Raw genomic sequence first — 20,554 nt, 5'->3', positions numbered from 1 at the left:
TTTCTTTCTATTTCTCTTTAAAATGCTTTTCAAAAAAAAATTGGGGGGGGGGGGAGCTGGAGGGAGTGGGGAGTTTCCCCCTTTGACGTTTCATTGAATTATTAGAGAAAGAAGACGATTCGTTGTACCGTTCTTGACTCTTTTTCCTTTTCTGAATTCCAAGGGAAGCGCGGAAGCTTAGACGTTTTTAATAAATTATTAGGGAAAGAAGACGATTCGTCTTGACTACCGGTATTAATCCTTTTCTGAACTCAATTCACACCCCTCCCGCGCGATGGGCGGAAGCTATGACGTTTTAATTAAAACGTATGGGAAAGAAGACGATTCTTTGTACCATTATCTCGACTCTTAATCCTTTTCTGATTTAATTCCAGACCCTCCTCCCGAGAAAAATCCAAGTTTTTCACTGATTAAAAACTGTGAAAACGCACCAAAAAAGGTCACAACGCGAAGTGAAGATGTTAAACCAACGATGGGTAAACAAAACTTCCCGATATTGATTGGTCCAAATAAAAAGGATGGATTGAAAAACTAAGCCTTAGTCATTACGGTTTTTGTGCCAAACGTTTCAGTCATTTGGATGACATTCTTTCATATCTCCGTATCGGCAATTAAGTCCCGCCAATTAATTTAGGAGTTCCATAGTGGCAATTAAGTCTCGCTAATAATTATTGTTTTTAGATCTCCGTAGGGGCAACAAAGTCTTGCCGATTATCATTGTTTTAGAGCTCCGGAGGGGCGCCAAAACCTTGCCGACTATTATTGTTTTTAGAGCTCCGTAGGGGCAACAAAACCTTCCGGTAATTATTGTTTTTGGAGCTCCGTATGGGCAACAAAACCTTGCCGACTATCATTGTTTTTAGAGCTCCGGAGGGGCAACAAAACCTTGCCGACTATCATTGTTTTTAGAGCTCCGTATGGGCAACAAAACCTTTTTTAACATTACAAGTCGGGTTGGCTTACGATGACTATAATGTCGGCAAAACTTTTGTGGATTAAAATATTGTGGCCGTAAACGGTTTGATTTTGAAAAGGGCATTCCGGCCAGTGAGAGGGGCATTGCGGCAAATTGCCGATTGCCGGTGGGTAATTCGAGCCCTGGTCTTGTGTGCACTCTAGTGTGCGATCTAACTGCATCATTTCTTGTCGAATTTCTTTCAAATCGAGTATGGAAGTGTATGTTGGTACTTGGTAAAAATCTATGCACCTTTAGTTTTTGGTGATGCTGCCACCAGTGTCCCATGTTTTATAGGGTCAAAAGGTCATATTTTGGTAGGTAACTAGTGTGCGCTGTGCAGGTCATATTTCATGGCGGATTTCTTAAAATTTTTGAATGCAGATGTATCTTGGTACAATCTACACATCTACACTTTTGGCCCATGCTGCCCTCATTGTTCCGTGTTTTATATTGGTAAAAGGTCATATGTCTTTTATGCGCTCTAACTGCTACATTTCTTGACGGATTTCTTTCAAATGTTGTATGGAGGTCTTAATACAATCTACACATTTTTGGTGTATAGTGATGCTGCCACCTGTGTTCCATCTGTTATAGGGTCAAAGGTTATATTTTGGTGGTTGTCTTTTGTGCCGGGGCGGCTATTTCTTTTCATGACCGGGGGGGACGAAATTTGAGGGACGAGCAAAAACGGTTTTTTTTTTTTTGGGGGGGGGGGGGGTGGGGGGCAGGAAAAAAAATCTGTATCACCACCAATCTTAAATTTTACATGCAGGCCCCGCAGAACATTTTTCAAAATGGGGGGAGGGGGAGCTAAAGTATTTTCGATCAGGGAGAGCAAAGCGAGCGAAGCAAATGGAGCATAAATTGATGTGGGGTACGCCATGAAGCTCAGGGGTTTTAAGCATTTCATAACGGTCAGTTGAGCATCCAGGGCCCAGCCTTAGGGCCCTGGGTGGGGTTCAGGGGGCAGAGCCCCCGGAAACTCAGGGGTTTTAGGAATTTACTTACAGTCAGATGAGCATCCAAGGGCCTGTCTTATGGCCCTGGTAGGGTCCAGGGGCAGAGCCCCCGGTAGTTTAAGGGTTCTAGGCATTTAATTACGGTCAGATGAGCATCCAGGGGCCCGTCTTAGGGCCCTGGGTGGGGTTCAGGGGGCAGAACGCCCGGAAGCTCAGGGAAAAATCTTTCCATTTTAGCAATATTTGTAAATCACTGGTATCGAATTATTAGAAATAAACCACGTTTGAATTTCATTGGGGGGGGGGGACAACTGCCCTCCCCCCAATTGTACGCCACTGCGAAGGAGCAGAGTGAACGAGAGGGGTAAAAGTGACGGAAGTGACTACCACCTCACAGGTTTTTGAAGTTTTGTTGTATCAACAAATTACATTCCTTAGTAAAACTATAGTATAAAAACAAACAATATACGGTACTTTTTTTGCACTTCACATTTCTACAATATTTACCTGTATATTTTGAAAGATATTATGCGAGGGAGCGGAGAAGATTTGCATTTTTTATTTGTCTAAACACTGCACTCTTGGGCCTTCCAGAGCCTAAAAAGTATGTTGCAGTCTTTTGTCAGTATTTGCTTTACATTTTTGGGGCCCTTTTTAAAATTTTCTGAGGGAGGAAAGATCCCCCCTAAAAAAAAAAATCGAGGAGTTTTTCTGGGACACGGCCCCCCCCCCCCCCCCCCCCCCCCCCCCCCCCCCCCCCCCTCTTAGTAGAGTGCAGCTTATTTTGTTAAAGCTAATATTGAGAAATTCAGTCCAAATATTAATGGGAAGCAAGATTATTGGTGGTGAAACTGGAAATTCTTTAGATTATATCTCTTGTTGTTATCATATATTTGCTGTATGAATACAATTTTCAATATCTTATCGAAAATAAGAAAAAAATAACTTTCAGTGATATTCTTAGATTTCATACCTTTCATTCAAATTTGAGTACTGAAGAATTAGTTTGATACTCTGAATATCAAACACCATTAAAGGTACTATGTCCCTTTCGCAGCCAACCTCAAATACTGTAGAACTTTGCAGGAATTATGAATATGTCATGTATGTCCTATCTGTGAAATTTAAACGTTAGCAGTGTCCTCATATTCAAATTATGCAAGGAAACCCGTTTACTTGCTAGACTTCACTGTCAGACACTATTGAGTGACTGACTGGCTTTTTTTCTTCTTTGGTAATAACATACATGAAAAGAGTTGTAAAGGGTACATGAGCATTTGTCTACATCAATAACCCACTTCTTGTGATGGCCAAGATTAAACTGATTGAATCTTTGCGCAGCATAAAACGTATGACCATTCGGTACAATTGTCTGAAAATCAAGACTATTACTTTTGGGCTCTATAGCCCTAAAGTCGATTTGACAACTAATAGTCGTTATTTTCCCACTTGAAGACATTTTCAAGCCCCACCTTTTTTAGGGAAGTTCTAAATTAGTATTATCTTTCAAATGCAGTTGGAATTGAACTTTTTCATTTTTTTTTGGCCTGCAAATGGGACATAGTACCTTTAAAAATACAAGATATTCACATTTTTCAGACAAGCATTTTCATGTATAAATATTCTCATAATCAACAACTATCCTTATTTCACAACATTTACAGTTTAAACTCAAACACTCACACATATCCCACCCATTGTTCAACAAATTATCACTTAGAAAATCCTAAAATAATATTAGCCCAAAAGTCAGTAAGACATCATGGACCAGATGTTTGGAACTCCTTACCCAATTTAATAAGGCATTGTTCATCTCTCTATTCTTTTAAAGCATCTCTTAAAAAATCTCTCATATCGAAGTACCTACATAATTGATTTCGACATGCAGTAGGCAATTATCATTCATATCTCAAATATTGGTCACATTAATTGCAACTCATGTTTGCAAATTTCGTATTCTATTTCGTATTCTTGGTTTCCTTTATTGAAAAGGCTACATTTTGTATCCACTCCACCATCCAACAGAGAGTTACGTGCACATCCACTATTCGCTACATATACCAACACGCACGCTTGCGTGCATGTGCACACACACACATACGCACACGCACACACACAGTCACACGCTTACACACACACAATACACACTCACACAGCACACTCATAAACTCATACACAAAGAACGTTTAAACACTTTTTCATTTTAAGTTTTACCTTAAGATTATTTTTTTTTCTTTTTGAGGCCGCCATCCTAGTCAAGCTTTCGCGGTCTCCTGCACTTTTTCAACTGATAGTTTGGATAATACATTAAATTTATAATAATATGTTATAGAAATATTAAGTTTTGTTATTATATGTACAAATGTTAAAAGACAAAAAAACATTTATGATACGAAGTTATCATTGTATGTATATTTTGTATTATACCTTACGTTTATATTATGTTCTTTGTTATTCTGTTATTATAATTGGAAAAATGCAGAAATCAAATCAAATCAAACCTGCCAATGAAATGGAGATCACTCTAAAATATACATGAATACTTATCAAGTCATCATATTGTGTGAATATAGGTGCCCCCATTGCCACCAAGGCCTGTGTCATCAGCTGCTGATACGGCTGCGAAATCCAGGAAGGAACTTGGAGAGGAAAGTACAAAGGTCAAAGGTCAGTACCGGTAATTATAACGTAACTCTTCATGTCATTAAAAAAATTCTAGCAACAAAAGCCTTTTTGATAAGGACTACAAATATACAATTCTTTCAGATATTGAAGAGATTTTAATCTCAAACAGCACAAAGAAATTAATCTGCCAGTGATATTGCAGAATGAGGGGGAAAAAAATATAAATTTTCCTCTGACAACCTTTATCCAACCTACCTTATGTGATGTGATGCTGGACGTGTCTCAAACTGATGTTGTTGTAGTCACTAAGTCTGATGTTCGGAAGTTCTTGGGTAAGGTAAGGTGGCATAAAGTACTAGGGCCAGTATTTCATTTAATACTTGAGTTTGAAAATAAGTATTTTACTTAATCAATTTTGGTATTCAGTTCAAACTTTTGGCTACATGTAAGTATTTTTTTATTTTCCCTTAATTTAAGACAGCTCCCTTAAGCCATTTATTTAGAGGCCTTGATTGACAGGCATAAAGTTTTCTAACACAGTATCATACCTGCGCACAATTATATTCGCATTTATTGCAACGTATAATTGCACATTACTTTTGATGGACCGTGTGACGTCACAATGCTTATCAGTAAGTATTTTACTTAAATTTTTATCTTACGTATGTAAAAGTCTAAATGTGATTTGAATACAAGATGAGTTAAGTTCCTTGCTTGCTTAGTAATTTACTTAATTTGCGTATTATGCCTATGGATGGTGAATTTCATTCACATCATGAATCTACATGACGTTGTTCTTTGAGCAGTATCTCGCTTATTTTTATGCCTCCGTTACGAGGTAGCCGGAGGCATTATGTTTTCGAGTTGTCCGTCCGTACGTACATACGTCCGTCCGTCCGTCCGTACTTCCCGTTCTCGTGATCGCGTTATCTGGAGAACCGATGGATGGATTCCTGTCAAACTTTGGTCATGTATGTATCTTGCAGAGCCGATGAACTGATTAGATTTTGGGGTCACAAGGTCAAAGGTCGCAGGGCTCATTATGTATGCAAAAACAGCTTGTGATCGCGTTATCTCAAGAACCAATTGATGGATTCCTGCCAAACTTAGGTCATGTATGTTACTTGCAGAGCCAATGAACTGATTAGATTTTGAGGTCAAGGTCAAAGGTCATGCGGCTCATTATGTATGCAAAAACAGCTCGTGATCGCCTTATCTCAAGAACCGATTGATGGATTCCTGCCAAACTTAGGTCATGTATGTTACTTGCAGAGCCGATGAACTGATTAGATTTTGAGGTCAAGGTCAAAGGTCTTGCGGCTCATTATGTATGCAAAAATAGCTTGTGATCGTATTATCATTAGAACAGATTGATGGATTCCTGCCAAACTTAGATCATGTATGTATCTTGCAAAGCCAATGAACTGAGTAGATTCTTGGGTCATGAGGTCAAAGTCAAATGTCATGGGCTTATTATGTATGCAAAAATAGCTTGTACATGTACTCACGATATTCTGAGAACCTGTTTATGGATTACAATGAAACTTGAATTTGAAAGATGTCTTCTTTTTTGGTTTATAAACTTGCGCTATGACGGAGGCATCAATTTCGACTGCGCGCAGTCGAGTTCCATCTAGTTGCTCCATATTCCTCTGAATTTTGATATATTATAGCTGAGACTATGGGCTATAGTTATTCAGATTAAAAGACAGACCACCTGAATCGTTTTAATGACGAATTAAATTTCTTGTTTTTACAATTATTTTTATGGCTCCAATCCAAGATTTCAAACTAATTCCATCACAACATTTTCATCATCTAACACCACATCGCCATCACACCACACAATATCTTTTAAGTTATGTGTAGGGTGTAAACTGATGTTTGTCGTATTGTCGTTTGTCGTGTTCGGTGTGCACGGGCCTTAAATTGTAGAGCACCTGGGATCAAGACTTTTACTTTTCCCACCAGTAAATCATATCTATATAAGGATTCCAAGTGGTACAATAAATCAGTGTATGCAATAGCTTTAGCGCAGCACCCGGATGACTGACCAATATTGGTTTTTGTATTGCTCAATCATCTGTATCGATATCGATATCACAAACACACAAACAAAAATCCATATTTACCGAGGCTAGTCAAATTTTGTTAATTCGCTAGTCAGCCTGATAAAGATAATGATAATATTATATGGCTTTGTTTTTTGTGTGATACAAGAAAATATTCTCGTAGCTCGTGCAATATATTCTTGTATCACACTCAATGCCATCCAATAGTATATAAATATCCCTGCCAGTTTCTTCAACACATTGTGGCTAGAGCTTGATTTTCATACAAGAAAGATATTAAAACTTTATCCCTTTTTTCAAAACCTTTTTTTCACTTTCATTAATCAAGTAGGTGATGAGTTCCATAAAGACTGCCGTCATTTAGAGAAGTACCTCAGCCTGGTCATCAAACACAGTACCTTAGGCAAGGATGAAACTCTTGCTAAATTCCTCACAGCAATAGATGTAAGTTAATTTCATTCATGTCATTCATGAGTCATCTAGCAAAGTGTTATCAAATTTACTTATTTGTACTTCTTCACTCAAAACTTTGCCTCTTTCTGTTTTTTCACAAAAAATTTAAGAAGAAGGAAAAGGTAGACACTGTAACATGATCGCTGGTGATTAGAATGTAATCAACCCGTTTGAAATGGTAACTTAACCACTATTTTGCCCCCCATGGCATGGTTGTTAAAGGTATCGTTTAACAATGTTAAATCTGAGATGCATGGCCCTACGTGTTATCAGTGTCTGTGATATGGTGTAATATTGAAGCCCTAAAAAAATTGCAATTTAAAATATCATGAAGTGCCTCAAAAAAGTAAAAATCTTTGAGTGAACGGTTTTACGATACTCGTTTTCCCCAATAGACTAGTGTTATGAAAATTGTTAGGAAAACACAAAATTTGATTTCGATTTCCAATCATAAATATCTTGGTAATCAGAAAAGCCATCGGCTTGTAAAAATCATGGGTTCTTCAATGACCCAGGCCTGATAATTATTCAATTTTTGTCCCGATTTTTTTTTTTTTTTTTTTTGCAGATTTTTTTCCTTCTTCTTCCCGATTTACCCTGATTTTCCCCTTATTTTCCTCTTATTTTCCTGATTTTTTCCCAATTTTCTTACTCAAAAGGGGGGGGGGGGGGGAATACTGTTAGATGCCATTTTTTTTCCCTGAATCCTTTTTTTTTTTACTAAGGAGGGGGGGGGGGATGTGGTGGTTGAGAAGAAAAAAATTATATTTATAATTATCATTGCAGCATAAGCTAAATCCACGGTTTTGTTTCAGAAACTGAGACAAAGTTACCCAATCCCTTTAACCACTTGATTGCTATTGGCTGAAAACGCGTTCATACCGCCTGTGCTACAGCATTTTTGTACTGTACAAAAACTGTTCACTGTACACTAAAAAAGCCGGTATTTTGGGGGAAGAGTGCCATCTACTGTTCGAGACCTGTATAACATCATTGCAGTGCTAATTACACAGTAGGGCTAGGCCTTATGCAGTGCTACGGTCTTGAAAGTGCAATGCACTAAGCACGTACATCTACATGGTGCGCACAGACAAGCAAGAGCCAGAACACATACATGTACATCGTGAGCAGTCAAGTGGTAAATAGCAGGCCCGGGCATTCTGACGTCAAAGGAAGTGATAGGCAAACAAACTTGTTTGTGGTGTCTACAAATTGTGTCTGGCAGCTAGGGTGTGACGGGTGCAAAGATAACAATATTATCTACTGGCTATGCTCTCAGGAAATAATAATGAAAAATACTGATAATGTTGTAAGCGGAGGCATATTTTTCGACTGCGCAGAGTCAATTTTGTTCTTGTTATCCATAACATGATTACATCAGTAGTTTCTGTTTACATTTAAAAAGGATTTTCTACCCTTATAATTATCTGATATTAAAAAGGCATTTTTCAATATCATTTAGTGAAGCATCTAGCATTGCCAATGTTTAAACAGATGAATACAGAATGCATGATATAGAAGTAATCAGGTTTTTTTTACTCTTGTCTGTCTAGCCTCCTATACGTGCCAAGGTGAAGCGAGGTTTATTTTCTAACCTGACCCAGAAGATGTCGGAGGTCATGAAGGGAGGTCACCAAGACACAGACAATGGGTTTCAACATGAGAGAGATAGAGCCAATCAGGTGCTACCTATCATGAGAGATCTTAGTCATGTCTTCAAACTGAGAACAAATCATTTACAAAGTAAGCTTTTCTTCCTTTTATCATTAGTCTACCTATACCGATCAGTCATAATTTAATGTCCAGGATCTGTCGTGCTATAAGGACTACCGGTACAGTTTTCATTAACATGAGACCTAGACTGCCGTTTTCAAGCTTGTTTAGTGTGGGATTGATATATTTTTCACTTGCAAAAATAGATTCTGTGCTAACCAATGAGCCTACAGGAACTTTTTCTTCTGCATTCCTGTTATAACATGTGTACAACAGGTCATTGGAGCATAATTTTTTCGCCCCAAGATCATTCCACACAAACTGCACGCACAGTGAGTGATGTTGCATGAGCGCTGGCACGTTAGAAGCGGAAAGCTCTCATAAATTTAAATTATTGGCAATATTTGGGCAGAGAAAATCTAGACCTAACCAGCTATATTTGTAAATGTGTGCTTCCCCGATACTCTCTACCCTAAATGTTTCTTCTAAGCCTGAGTCATTACGGTTTTTGTGCTAAACGGTTAACCGTTAAAAGTATACGGGCGGTTTCGTTTAACCGTTTAATAATAATCTGAAAAAGTGAAAATACAGTATTTTTAATAGTGCTGTAGCTCGGAACCCTGCTGGTCTTCAGACTGTCGGGCTGAGCATTCCCAGCCCCGGACTATGGCACAAATTGGGTCATCCTGATAAACAGAGACCAGTAATAAACAACATAAAACATGTCTTATTATTCCTCATCTGAATTTGATATCACGATTAACCTTGCAAAGTTACTCTGTGAAGTTAGCTGATCTGTGACGTGTTTATATATGCCTTTGCAATGCAATGTTTGCACATGGTCAGGGAGAGAGCTCCCTGCATGTATCATTGCCATATGAAATTATGTGGAAGTGTGTATCACACACACCCAAGACACACCCTGCAATGAGCTGATCCAAGTTAGTGACCAATCAGGAAGGTTCTCTAGCTATGTGGGTGGAGTTTGATACCAGCATAAATTACAGGTTGGTGACCGCGCGTGCTTTCACCGTACCCAGTTCAGTGGGAGGTCAAGAAGCCACGCCCACATGTGTGCATGTGACAAGCATGAGCTCTCCATCTGTGTGTATGTACAGTGTATTTGGGCGCCGGAGGTTTGTGTGTACATGTGTGTGTGACTGAGAGAGCATGCATATGGGCTAGCATGTCCCTGCATGTCCCTGCATGGACGAGGCAGGGACATGAGTGAAGAAGTAAGAAGTGAGACTAGATAGAAAGGGTGGCTGTGTTAATCGGCTGAATTGAAGAATGATCAAAAACTTAAATTACTCACAAATAATATCCAAGACTTTGTTGATTGATATTTCTAAAACTTCAATTATTATTGTTATCAATATTTTTGTATTTTATTTATATATGAACATTATTTTAGGGGGCGAGTCGGCAAGGGATGGATATTAATATTGAGAGAGAGAGAGAGAGAGAGAGAGACTCGGGGGAGAAGGGATGTGAGAGGAACTGACCATCGAATGTGTAAACATTTAGAAAGTTGTGAGCTGAGAGTGCAGTAATAAGAAAAGGTACATGAGCGATGAACACATTGCAGAGAGAAGGGAATAAAGAGGGTGAGAAAAGAGAGAAGGGGGCTGGTTGTTTTATTGTTTACAAATTCATTCATGGGGATTACTGCTGCCAGAAAGCTAGCGCACAGCGGCCAGGGTGTAACATTACACTGCGGTTTCTTTGATTATCTTTATCATCGGCTATTAGCACATTCCAAAATGTATGCAAATAACGGTTAACCGGAGCGAGAAATGCTAAACGGTTTTGATGAATGCGGTCGGATAACCGTCGGTTAAACGGTTTGACTCAGGCCTAGTTTCTTCCTTGGCTCTTCTGAATACTTCCACCAATCAGTCTACTGTTGAAAGACAGTAATTAAAAAAACTCTAGTTACACTGTTTCACCAATCACGTTTAGCAAACAACCCATTGTCGTCAACAATTCGTCATCCCTTCACCGTTATGCAATCCTTCATATCTGTGAAGCACTTTTACGACATAACGAAAAGCTGTCGTTAAATTATAGCCCACCATTATAACACAGGAACCAATGTAAATCAGGTGGGGTATCACGACCCCACTTTTGTTTCCCTCGTTTAAACTTGGACAGAGCCTTGCAGCTCTGCGTGAGAGATTATGAAATAGAGTGGTGAAGTGTGACGTCATCAAAAAATCTATTTTTTGGAATTTCTCAATTTTTTCTTCATTTTCATAACATTACGAGCCAGAGCAATATAACACTGAGTTCCTATAGGACATCTATTTATTCAGATGGTCATATCTCAGCCAATACTTCACATATTCAATTTGTTTTTGACTTTCAGACATTATTTTTGATGCTCTTTTGGAAAATGAATAACAAATTGAGATATTCTGAAAATATGTTTTTATGATGTCACAGCTTTGGATTGTGTCTGTACTCTTCATCATCTTAGTGTACAAACAAACTCTTACTGGGGCTTAGTCTGAAAGGAAATGAGAAGTAGGAAATATATGTTTTACTTGTTTCAAGATATTTTCATGTCCAAAAGTCACTTATAATTTAGATGAAGACCAAAATAAAAGTCGGTCGAAGCAAAATGACCGAGAATTGGCGATATAACAACAAATTTAACTGTGACAATTAGCACTCTTTCTCCCTTCCTCTCTCCCTCTATCATGCTTTTCTCTCTCTATCCCTGTATATCACCCCATCAGGGTCTCGGGGGGGGGGGGGGGGGGGGGGGTGATTACATTGAATAACGCTAGTGTTTACCTTCGGCTTAGCTCTAGGAGTATAGTGAAAGTTAAATGGGGGTTTCAATTTTAAACAACTAATGTTTGTCATGATGTTTGTACAGAGAAGTTTTTGTCTTGCCCGTGTAGCAAAAAGCGAGACATAGGCGCCGCTTTTCCGGCGGCGGCGGCAGCGTCGGCGTCAACATCAAAAACTTAACCTAAGGTTAAGTTTTTTAACTTTTGATATTATTTTAAAAGTAAAAGTCCTTATTCAATGAAACTGGGACTATAGGGTTATCAAGTATCCCCAATTATGTGAGTAGAATTTAGGTCACTAAGTTAAGGTCAAAGGTCATTTTAGGTCAACAAACTTTTTTGTGGCATCAACATATGACACAAATTGCAGGTCACAAGGTCAAAGGTCATTTTAGGTCAGTAGACTTGGATTATGTTTTCACAACTTAATATGAGAATAAATGAATCAATTTTTGTTATTTGTTCATGATTCTTAGTCAATATTCACTTCAAAATACTGATTACATTCAGAGCCTGCTAATGGGCCACCCTGCCTATAAATAATGTTCTAACCTCAATTTTTCATCATATCGAATTGCGTAATGCAGGCGAGACCACCGAGAGCGTTTCCCTTGTTAAAGTTTTTAAGAAGAAGTTTTTTTATCACACATCGTTACACCACACTTGCATTATGTACTCATAGCACACTCTCCTCTCGAACTTATCAGTTTTTTTAAAGTGTTGTTATATAGTGGTACAGGTGTATATGCGCTTAAATTTCAATCCAAGAGTTGAGACTTCTACAGGCATGAGAATCCTTCGCGTTTCAGTGGTTTTTAGTGTTTTTAATGCCAAAATGTGTCCTCTCTGAGTTCAATGTAAATCCGGTATAAAATTTGGGGGGTAGAGGTTGTGCAGGGTGATGTATTTTGTACGTAAATTGAGTTATATACTAGCTTTAAAAAACCAGAGATCGTCTCTCAAAAGATGCATTTTATAAACACGATAGCATGATAAGCATGATAGCAATAATTACGGCGCCTGTAGCTGTATAATGACATCATACACAAAGCAAAGTCGCTCGCTTGTAGACGAGAAACATTTACGTAATTTTTTTGGAAATTGACCAATCAACGACCCCGTATTGTAAGCCTCATGGCATTGCATGCACGATCTGAAAAAACTGACATGAGCGCATGCACGGCGGCCATGTTTGCTTACGAATTACAATCATAATACACTGAGTGCGTGAACTTTTTTGTAAAATAAATCCTTGATTATCGGAAGCATCCGACTTCAAAATGCAGTGGATTTTGGACTGAAGGGAAGAACACATCGTACAAAATTAGGACAAAGATGTTAAAGATAAATGGACGTGGTCTTGGTTAGATAAAGATGTAGAAATTACACTCCCAGGCAGTACCGAAAAAAGTTAAATGTAATGTCGCGATTTCGCTAGAAAGTTAGATGTACCGGGCTAGTCTATGTGCATTCTTTGATGTTTAACATAACAGGTAACTCCCGAAGTGCAAAATTACATTGAAAGTTCTTTGCAAATGCCAGTTTTAAGTACCTACCTAAATTGCCCTCTGCTCCCTTAACCCCCCTTTTTCACCTTGCCTTCGGCTCCGTTTGATCATGTTTTTAAATATTTATAATTTTCATTTTTTTTTCAACAAACTCCATTCTTATGCCTGTTCTAATGGAAGCTTGGCACTAATGTCCCTTGGTATGACATTAATCCCATTAATTTGCCACTCTCCACCCATGTGTTTAAGTACAAGGCAATTACTGGAATAATCATAATTGCAATGCATTCACGATTGTTGAGTGTGGTGGAAACATTTAGATTGACATGTGGACATGTTTTGCATGATATGTGAATTTGTGTCTGCCATGAGAGGCTTTCACGTTGTTTCATGTCATTGTATCCCCTTTGGATTCATATTCTTGTGTGCACTCTTACTGCCACATTCCTTGACAGATTTCTTTCAAATTTTGTATGAGAGGTGTATCTTGGTATATTCTATACAGTACACACCTATAATTGTTAGTGATGCTGCCCCAGTGTTCCGTTTTCTATAGGGTTAAAAGTCATATTATGATAGATGTCTTGTGTGCACTCTGCAGACCACATTTCTTGATGAATTTCTTTCAAATTTTGTATAAAAAACAAAAAGAACAAATTTAAGATGTAAAACGATGATAAAACTATAAAATGTTGATCCAATATAAAGATCGATGATCCCAAAAGACTCCATACAATGAGCTTTTAAAGATGATATATTTTTTATTGATGATTGCTTCTCAGAAAGTAGGTGGATGGCCCGTTTAATCGGAGCACCACCAGCACACGTCCAAACTCATCCTGGGTCACACACTTGCGTGGCCCCCAAGCCTCTCATGGTTTGGCAGCCGACGCCCAGGCTCTCCTGGAGAAATACTTGCCTGAGACCTTCACACCAGGTCTGCCCGATGCAGCCCATGCTTCCCTTCTCTTCAGACAAGGGGCTCCCTCCACAGGAATACTGCTGACAGTGGTTTGCCAGTCCGGTGACAGGTATCTTGTGAGTTGGGAGATTTTCCTCCTCCCCCTCTAGTCATGGCTGCTGCGTTTAGCTCATTAGTGAGTGAGCTTGGTTCAGGAGGGGGGGGGGGGTGTAAGGGCATCACAGGCTCTCGCTCGAGACTTCTCTCACCCCACACAAGCGGTGTTTCGGGTGCGTCGCACTTTGGATGGCCAGTCATGTAGAAGTCATCACACTGAGCTCCCCAAGCTCTGTTCTCGTTTTGGAGTGACCCCAGTTTCACTAACAATGTTGGATCCACGTCTGTGAAATGCAAGTGTGCCGGTCTCACAAGACTTCTGAGATCTCTGACTGTGACTTAGACGGAGTGGACGGTAGTAAAGTTTATACCTCGGCCTGCCTTCTCTCCAGCTGTTCAGACTGCTTTGAAGCATCTTGTTGGGCAACAGGGTTTACCCTGGTCCCATCAGTCACCCGGGGACAGTTAGGAGCATGACCCCTGCCCCGGATGTGTCTTGTCTGAGCCGAGTTTCACTTTTCTGGTGTTTCACTTTTTCATGTTTCGGGTGCGTCGCACTTTGGATGGCCAGTCATGTAGAAGTCATCACACTGAGCTCCCCAAGCTCTGTTCTCGTTTTGGAGTGACCCCAGTTTCACTAACATTGTTGGATCCACGTCTCTTAAATGCAAGTGTGCCGGTCTCACAAGACTTCTGAGATCTCTGACTGTGACTTAGACGGAGTGGACGGTAGTAAAGTTTATACCTCGGCCTGCCTTCTCTCCAGCTGTTCAGACTGCTTTGAAGCATCTTGTTGGGCAACAGGGTTTACCCTGGTCCCATCAGTCACCCGGGGACAGTTAGGAGCATGACCCCTGCCCCGGATGTGTCTTGTCTGAGCCGAGTTTCACTTTTCTGGTGTAATCCGGCCTCTGAGAGGCTCTATACTGTGGCTAGCCTTTTTCCTTTTGGTGGTGGCTAGGCTCTCTTCTCCCACTACCCTTGCTACTCCTCCAAGGGAGGAGTGGGTAGCTGGATCGGGACTCACCCTCCCCCTCTGGGGTTTGGCTTTCCCCGGGCTGCGGGCCTGTCTGGGACTCTATCTCCCAGTTGGCTTTGGCATATGTGATCGGTTATCAGTGGAGCTAAGCGTTGACACACGATCATGGACTAGATCGGTCATGTTTTACTAGAGCTCCTGTTTTTACCGATTGATTTTTTTTATTTTTTTGTTTTATCCACAAAATTCTTGTAAAATAACCTTTTAGTTGAGTTTTATTACTATCAAAGCTTACCTTTAAGAACTTTTAGGAAAATTTTAGATCCGATGGGACTGGATTTAAACGGATTTTGATCTCGCGTTTCCGACTATTTGGATGTTGTAGAATCGACGCGTAGGAGTAGCTAACTGGTGATCGCGAGAGGCAGTCTCCGTACAACACGACTCACTGCGGCTTCACGTGTATCGTCACTGCTGTGCTTCGACGCATAGGAGTAGCTAACACCATCGCTACCGACGCCGGAGTTCTGGGGATCGCGAGAGGCAGTCTCCATACAGCAAGACTTACTGTGGCTTCACGCGTATCGTCACTGCTGTGCTTTGCTGCCATCTTGCTTTTACCGTGACTTCGCTTTTTTTAATAGACTTTTAATACCTTTTTCCACTTCGGAATCTATTCGATGTGATTTTTAGTATGCATATTTCATGTGGACATTTTTCTTAGAACATCATCGTATTTTAGATAGATAGACTTTTTAGTCTGATTTTTAACTGATAATATTTAGCGCTGGCATTCATTGTGTTATCCACACATTGAACCGGTCCAAACGCTGAATTAATTACTACAGAAGTAGCCATTGTTCATCTCGATACCTGCCAAGATGTCTAGGCTTGGTGTTGGAGCTAGAGAAGCTAACCTCAGATTACAGCTTTGTCTCAATTTATTGGTTTGCATCACACTGACGGGAGCTGGACTTCGCCTGTCCCGAAGCCCCTTGAGGGACCAACATTACGGTAGGATCTTACCTTTTTATGATTCAACTTTTGATCCAATTGATGATCATCTTTCTAGTAAACACACGTATATGTCTCGAGACTGGGAGTGAATTATCAGACATACTTTAACTTTGCTACCCAACTGTCTGTGACTCGAAATATCAGACATGTAATGCTTAAGAAGAGGGGCTTGTATTTTGAGAGATGCTAAAGGAAACTGCAAATGAAATAGCACCAGTACTGCGCGACGTATTTCAACAATCCTTAGACAGTGGAGATCTACCTGAGGATTGGCTTTTAGCCAATATCACCGCGCTGTTCAAGATTGGTTGGCCAGTCCTTGAGGACTGTTGCACGGGCTTCTCTCAGACACAATTCCCCAGCTAACCCTGAGGGTAATCAGAGTCCGTCACTGCTGTTTTGAGGCAACGAGCTTCCCGGTGGGTTTCCTGTACCGGCTGTTTTCAAATCAGTGATTTCTGATTTCTGTCTCTTTTGGACGGACATCCTTTCCCTCCCCCGCTGAGGCCGGACCTAGTGTCCCAGCGTCTGGCAGGCTCCTTCATCATTGTCCCACTGTGTTCTCTCTGACAGCCCGGCGATTGTTGGGAAGACGCTGAGGCTTTGGGACTCTCTGAGAGAGCCTCTAGGTTTGTAGCTGAGAGTCGTAGAGACCTCGTGAGGTCCCTTTACGACTCTCGTCTGGTAGCCTATTCCCGTTGGGTTTTGAAGACCTATGTGTTTCACCCTGTATGGCTTCAGTAGGCGCGATTGTAGAGCCCTTTCCACTTTTCGTGGATACCGCTCGGCCATGGCCACCTTTCTTTTGGATTTCCGGATCCTAACCAAGTTGCTGTGTTTGTTTTTTTCTACAACAACCAGCTAACCCTAAGTTGTCTCCTGTTTGGAGACTGCCTAAGGCATTGTCTAAGCCTCCCTTTGGACTGATGTCGAAAGCTTCTCTCCTGCATCTCATGGTCTAGGCTCTGCTCCTCATCGCTTTGCGTCTGGGCAGAGGAGGAGTACTCTCCGTGCCCTCTATACCTCCTCCGGCCTTATCCGGTGGGATAAATGGGGCATTAGACTTTTACCCAGGCCCCCTTTTTTTGGTTATGAACCAGTTGGTTTCCTCCGGGCCTGTTGAGGTTTTCCTCAACCCTCTCTTTGATTTTTCCTGGTCAAGGAGGACTAAATATGGTACCCAGTGAGGGCATTCAAATGGTACTTGGACAGGACCAAGAGTTTTTGTGAGGCCAGAGCCCACGATACTATGAGCATCAGTACTTTTTTGAGGTATTGGTCTAAAGGATATTTTTGGGGCTGCCTTTTGGCAGTCTCCCGTTTCTTTCACTTCTTTTTATCTCAGGGCAGTTCCTTCTGGGGAGGTACTGTTCATGACTTTGTCCCTGTTAGCGGCATTGTTGGCCATTAATCCCCATTAATCACCTTCCCCTTGGGACATGCCACTCGGTGTTTCTGTGCTGGTTTAGCAAATAATAAGTAGATACATTGATTTCTTATGGTAAATCAGAAAAATTCAGAACTGATTTTATTATTAATATATAAATCTTTGTCTCTACCTATGTCCCTCCCTTCATCCCCTCTCCTTAAGTGTTGTCTCAGGCGGCTCGTTAAAGAGGATGATGGCAGGCATGAGTGCGCGCATGTAACCCTGGGAAGGCGATGTACTGGGGTTGGGCATGCGCGGATGTCATGTTTTAGTTCTCGATGGCTGCGTAGTTAAGGTAAAATAGCAAATAATAGGAAGATACATACATTTAGGTAGTAAATAATAAAATCAGTTCTGATTTTTCTGTTTTTACGGAATTCATGATTTGTTAAAGTCCTAATGTGATATACAGATTGCCAAGGAGACATAAATTGTTGTAGAAATATTATCATTGATGGTCACGGTCCTAACTCAACACTGGTATTTATGAATAGTACAGTATACGAAGACTGCTTATTAGACCCCCCAAGGTGATTCATTTTGTATCAGTTTGTATATATATGTATGTGTTGTATGTTTTTTGTTTCAGCAAATTTTGTAGGCTCAATAGGAAAATATTTATTTCTGTTTGAGCTTGCGAATTAGGAAATAACGATCATTATTGTACATGTACAGGGAATCCTATATGAGCATTTTATGTACGTCCTGATATAACGAGGAAAATCAACTGGTCTCGAGAATTTTCCATGTTTCAGTAATAAGTAGATTTATTCGTTTTTATGCCCCCCCATTACGAAGTAGCCGGAGGCATTATGTTTTCGGGTTGTCCGTTAGTACGTCTCGTTCTAGTGATCGCATTACAGACCTCCCAACCTTTCCGCTTTTGGCGGAAAATTTCCGCTTTATTTTTCTTTTTCTGATTTTCCGCTTTTGTCTTTTATTTTCCACCAAAAAAAAAATCATATATTGGTGAAGAAATACAGTTATGCGGAAGTGAAAATTGTGATCTTCACAATGCTTTACAGTGTATTATGTACATGTACAGTACACAAGTACAGTGCGTGTATTATATGTACGGCGTGTGATGGCAGTTATCGCAAGTATGGAGCTTCGGCGAATCGTGACGTCATTTTCCTGATAAAAGGCAGTCATCAATCCTGACGATGATCTCAAACTGACAATATAAACACTTATAAGTAATCAATGACTTGTATTTTTGATACTTGTACATTTGTTGTCACTGAGTGGTCTGATTTCGCCATAAATAAATTTTGCGATGTATCATCTAGCGAGCGCAGCTACTTCCAGCGGCGACTGGAGTGAAGCCACGCTTACCCAGCGGGTCGCAATTTTTTTCCCCGTAACCCTAACATGTCGAAATTGCCAATATTGCCACTTGAGCAAAGACTATCAGTGTACTAGATGGTTTGTATGCATGCGCGTGGACTTGAGCAGCTTTGTGTCTGTTCCACAGAGTTATACATGTATCATTAACGCCACTATAACATTGCCATCGGCATCGCGCATCGTTTAGCATATGTACACAGTACAGTGGCATGGTCGTCTGCTAACACAGAATCAGATTCGAAGTGGACAACTGAAATCAAAATATTGTTCATTGGGTAATATCTTCTTCTTCCTTTTGAGTACAGACCTCTTTACAGAGTATTATCGTACTATACTGGGGGTGTGTGCAGGTGGACCACTACACCGGGGTTTCCCCCTACTCTTATACGAATAGTGCAGTGGGTTCTTAACATGCAAAGGTAGTGACTCTTCTGTACATGGGGCCTCCATTTAACGTCCTATCCGAGGGACGGAGTGTTTTCCACTGCTGGGTTAATTTGGGTTAATCCTTCCCCAACTTCACAATGACTGTGCTTAGGCCTTATAGACTTAATATTGGATTTAAAAAAAATGATTCAGAAAGTCGTATTATGGGCTTCTTTTTAGGTCAAGTTAACCTAGGTCAAGATCTATGATTATATTCTCATGCATTAACATCTAAGATGAAGAAACAATCCAGATGTTATCTTAATATACATACATGTATGTACTCTTGATTTATCTGAGATATTGAAGTAATAATTTATTTATTTATTTATTCATGGTTAACACTGTTGATTGCCGCCACTGGCTAAAAAACAGTTTACAAATGGGCCTATATTTAAAACAAATAATATACATTTGGCAATATGAAACGATGATATATATATATTCACAGCTCATAAAATGCAAATGAATAATAATGTAAGCCTAAATCCAAAGAGAGAGAGAGAGAGAGAGAGAGAGAGAGAGAGAGAGAGAGAGAGAGATGGGAGGGAGAAAGAGGGGGTGGGGGAGAGAAAGGGGGAGAGTAATCAATTTTGATCGATAATTATCTCTAGATTATGGCCCGGTCCCACTGGCCGACGGACACAACACGTACAGTATGCATAAAGGACACAGCCGACGAGTATTTGCGAAAATTTGCAAAAACAGAACGGAAAATAACGGACATGGGTAGTATGTAGCGGGGATGTTAAACGGATGTTCATCGGAAGCCTAGCGGATGAAAGCGGATGGAAGTGGATGACAGCTTTGAATACTTTATAAACGAGATGCATACGCTTACATCCTTTCTATTTCCGTGCTACTAGCGATGTATAGACTTTCCATGTACCTTATCTTTCCTCCCTCTTTTCGTTTTCAGCTGCAGCGGATGTGAGTTGCGAGGATGCCCAGAGGATGCAGAGAGGATACAGCGGACGTTTAACTGATGATAACGGACATAGAACGTTTGTTGCTCGTATTTGTCGCGTATTTACATCGTACACGGCGGAAGTTCATCCGTTCTAAAAGTTTTGTGCAGCTCAAAACTTTTTGCGCGGATGAAATCACAGTGGACGGATGCTTGATGGATAGAGCGTATGCAACACGTATGCAATGAGTACACAATCGATACATAGCGTTTTCCAACGGATGGCAAGATTTTTAAACGTTTTACATCCTCTTTGCATCCGTTAAGCTATGGTCACAAATCAGA

The 20,554-nt window shown here is 40.3% G+C and overlaps 1 protein-coding gene and 1 long non-coding RNA gene across 5 annotated transcripts in view; one reads left to right on the top strand and one right to left on the bottom strand.

Moving 5' to 3' along the window:
• Window positions 1-20,554, top strand: part of LOC100891167 (sorting nexin-5) — a 47,705-nt gene that overhangs the window by 15,642 nt on the left and 11,509 nt on the right. For 2 of the 4 annotated variants that reach the window (XM_030972488.1, XM_030972486.1), the window contains exons 4-6: window positions 4,491-4,584; window positions 6,946-7,058; window positions 8,621-8,810. In XM_030972488.1, the coding sequence (XP_030828348.1) occupies window positions 4,491-4,584; window positions 6,946-7,058; window positions 8,621-8,810 (397 nt within the window). Of the gene's footprint in view, window positions 1-4,490; window positions 4,585-6,942; window positions 7,059-8,620; window positions 8,811-20,554 lie in introns of all 4 variants that reach the window. The other 2 variants (XM_030972487.1, XM_030972485.1) reach the window with 1 other exon arrangement.
• On the bottom strand, window positions 869-19,965 carry LOC115919225. Its single transcript, XR_004061754.1, has 3 exons — window positions 19,954-19,965; window positions 8,135-8,140; window positions 869-1,103 (listed from the first exon to the last, which is right to left on the bottom strand). It is a non-coding gene; the product is annotated as an uncharacterized LOC115919225 (long non-coding RNA).

Source organism: Strongylocentrotus purpuratus, unplaced genomic scaffold (assembly GCF_000002235.5).
Source record: "Strongylocentrotus purpuratus isolate Spur 01 unplaced genomic scaffold, Spur_5.0 spur5_scaffold_6, whole genome shotgun sequence".
Lineage (NCBI taxonomy): Eukaryota > Metazoa > Echinodermata > Echinoidea > Camarodonta > Strongylocentrotidae > Strongylocentrotus > Strongylocentrotus purpuratus.
This window is presented reverse-complemented; position numbering and strand designations above follow the sequence as displayed.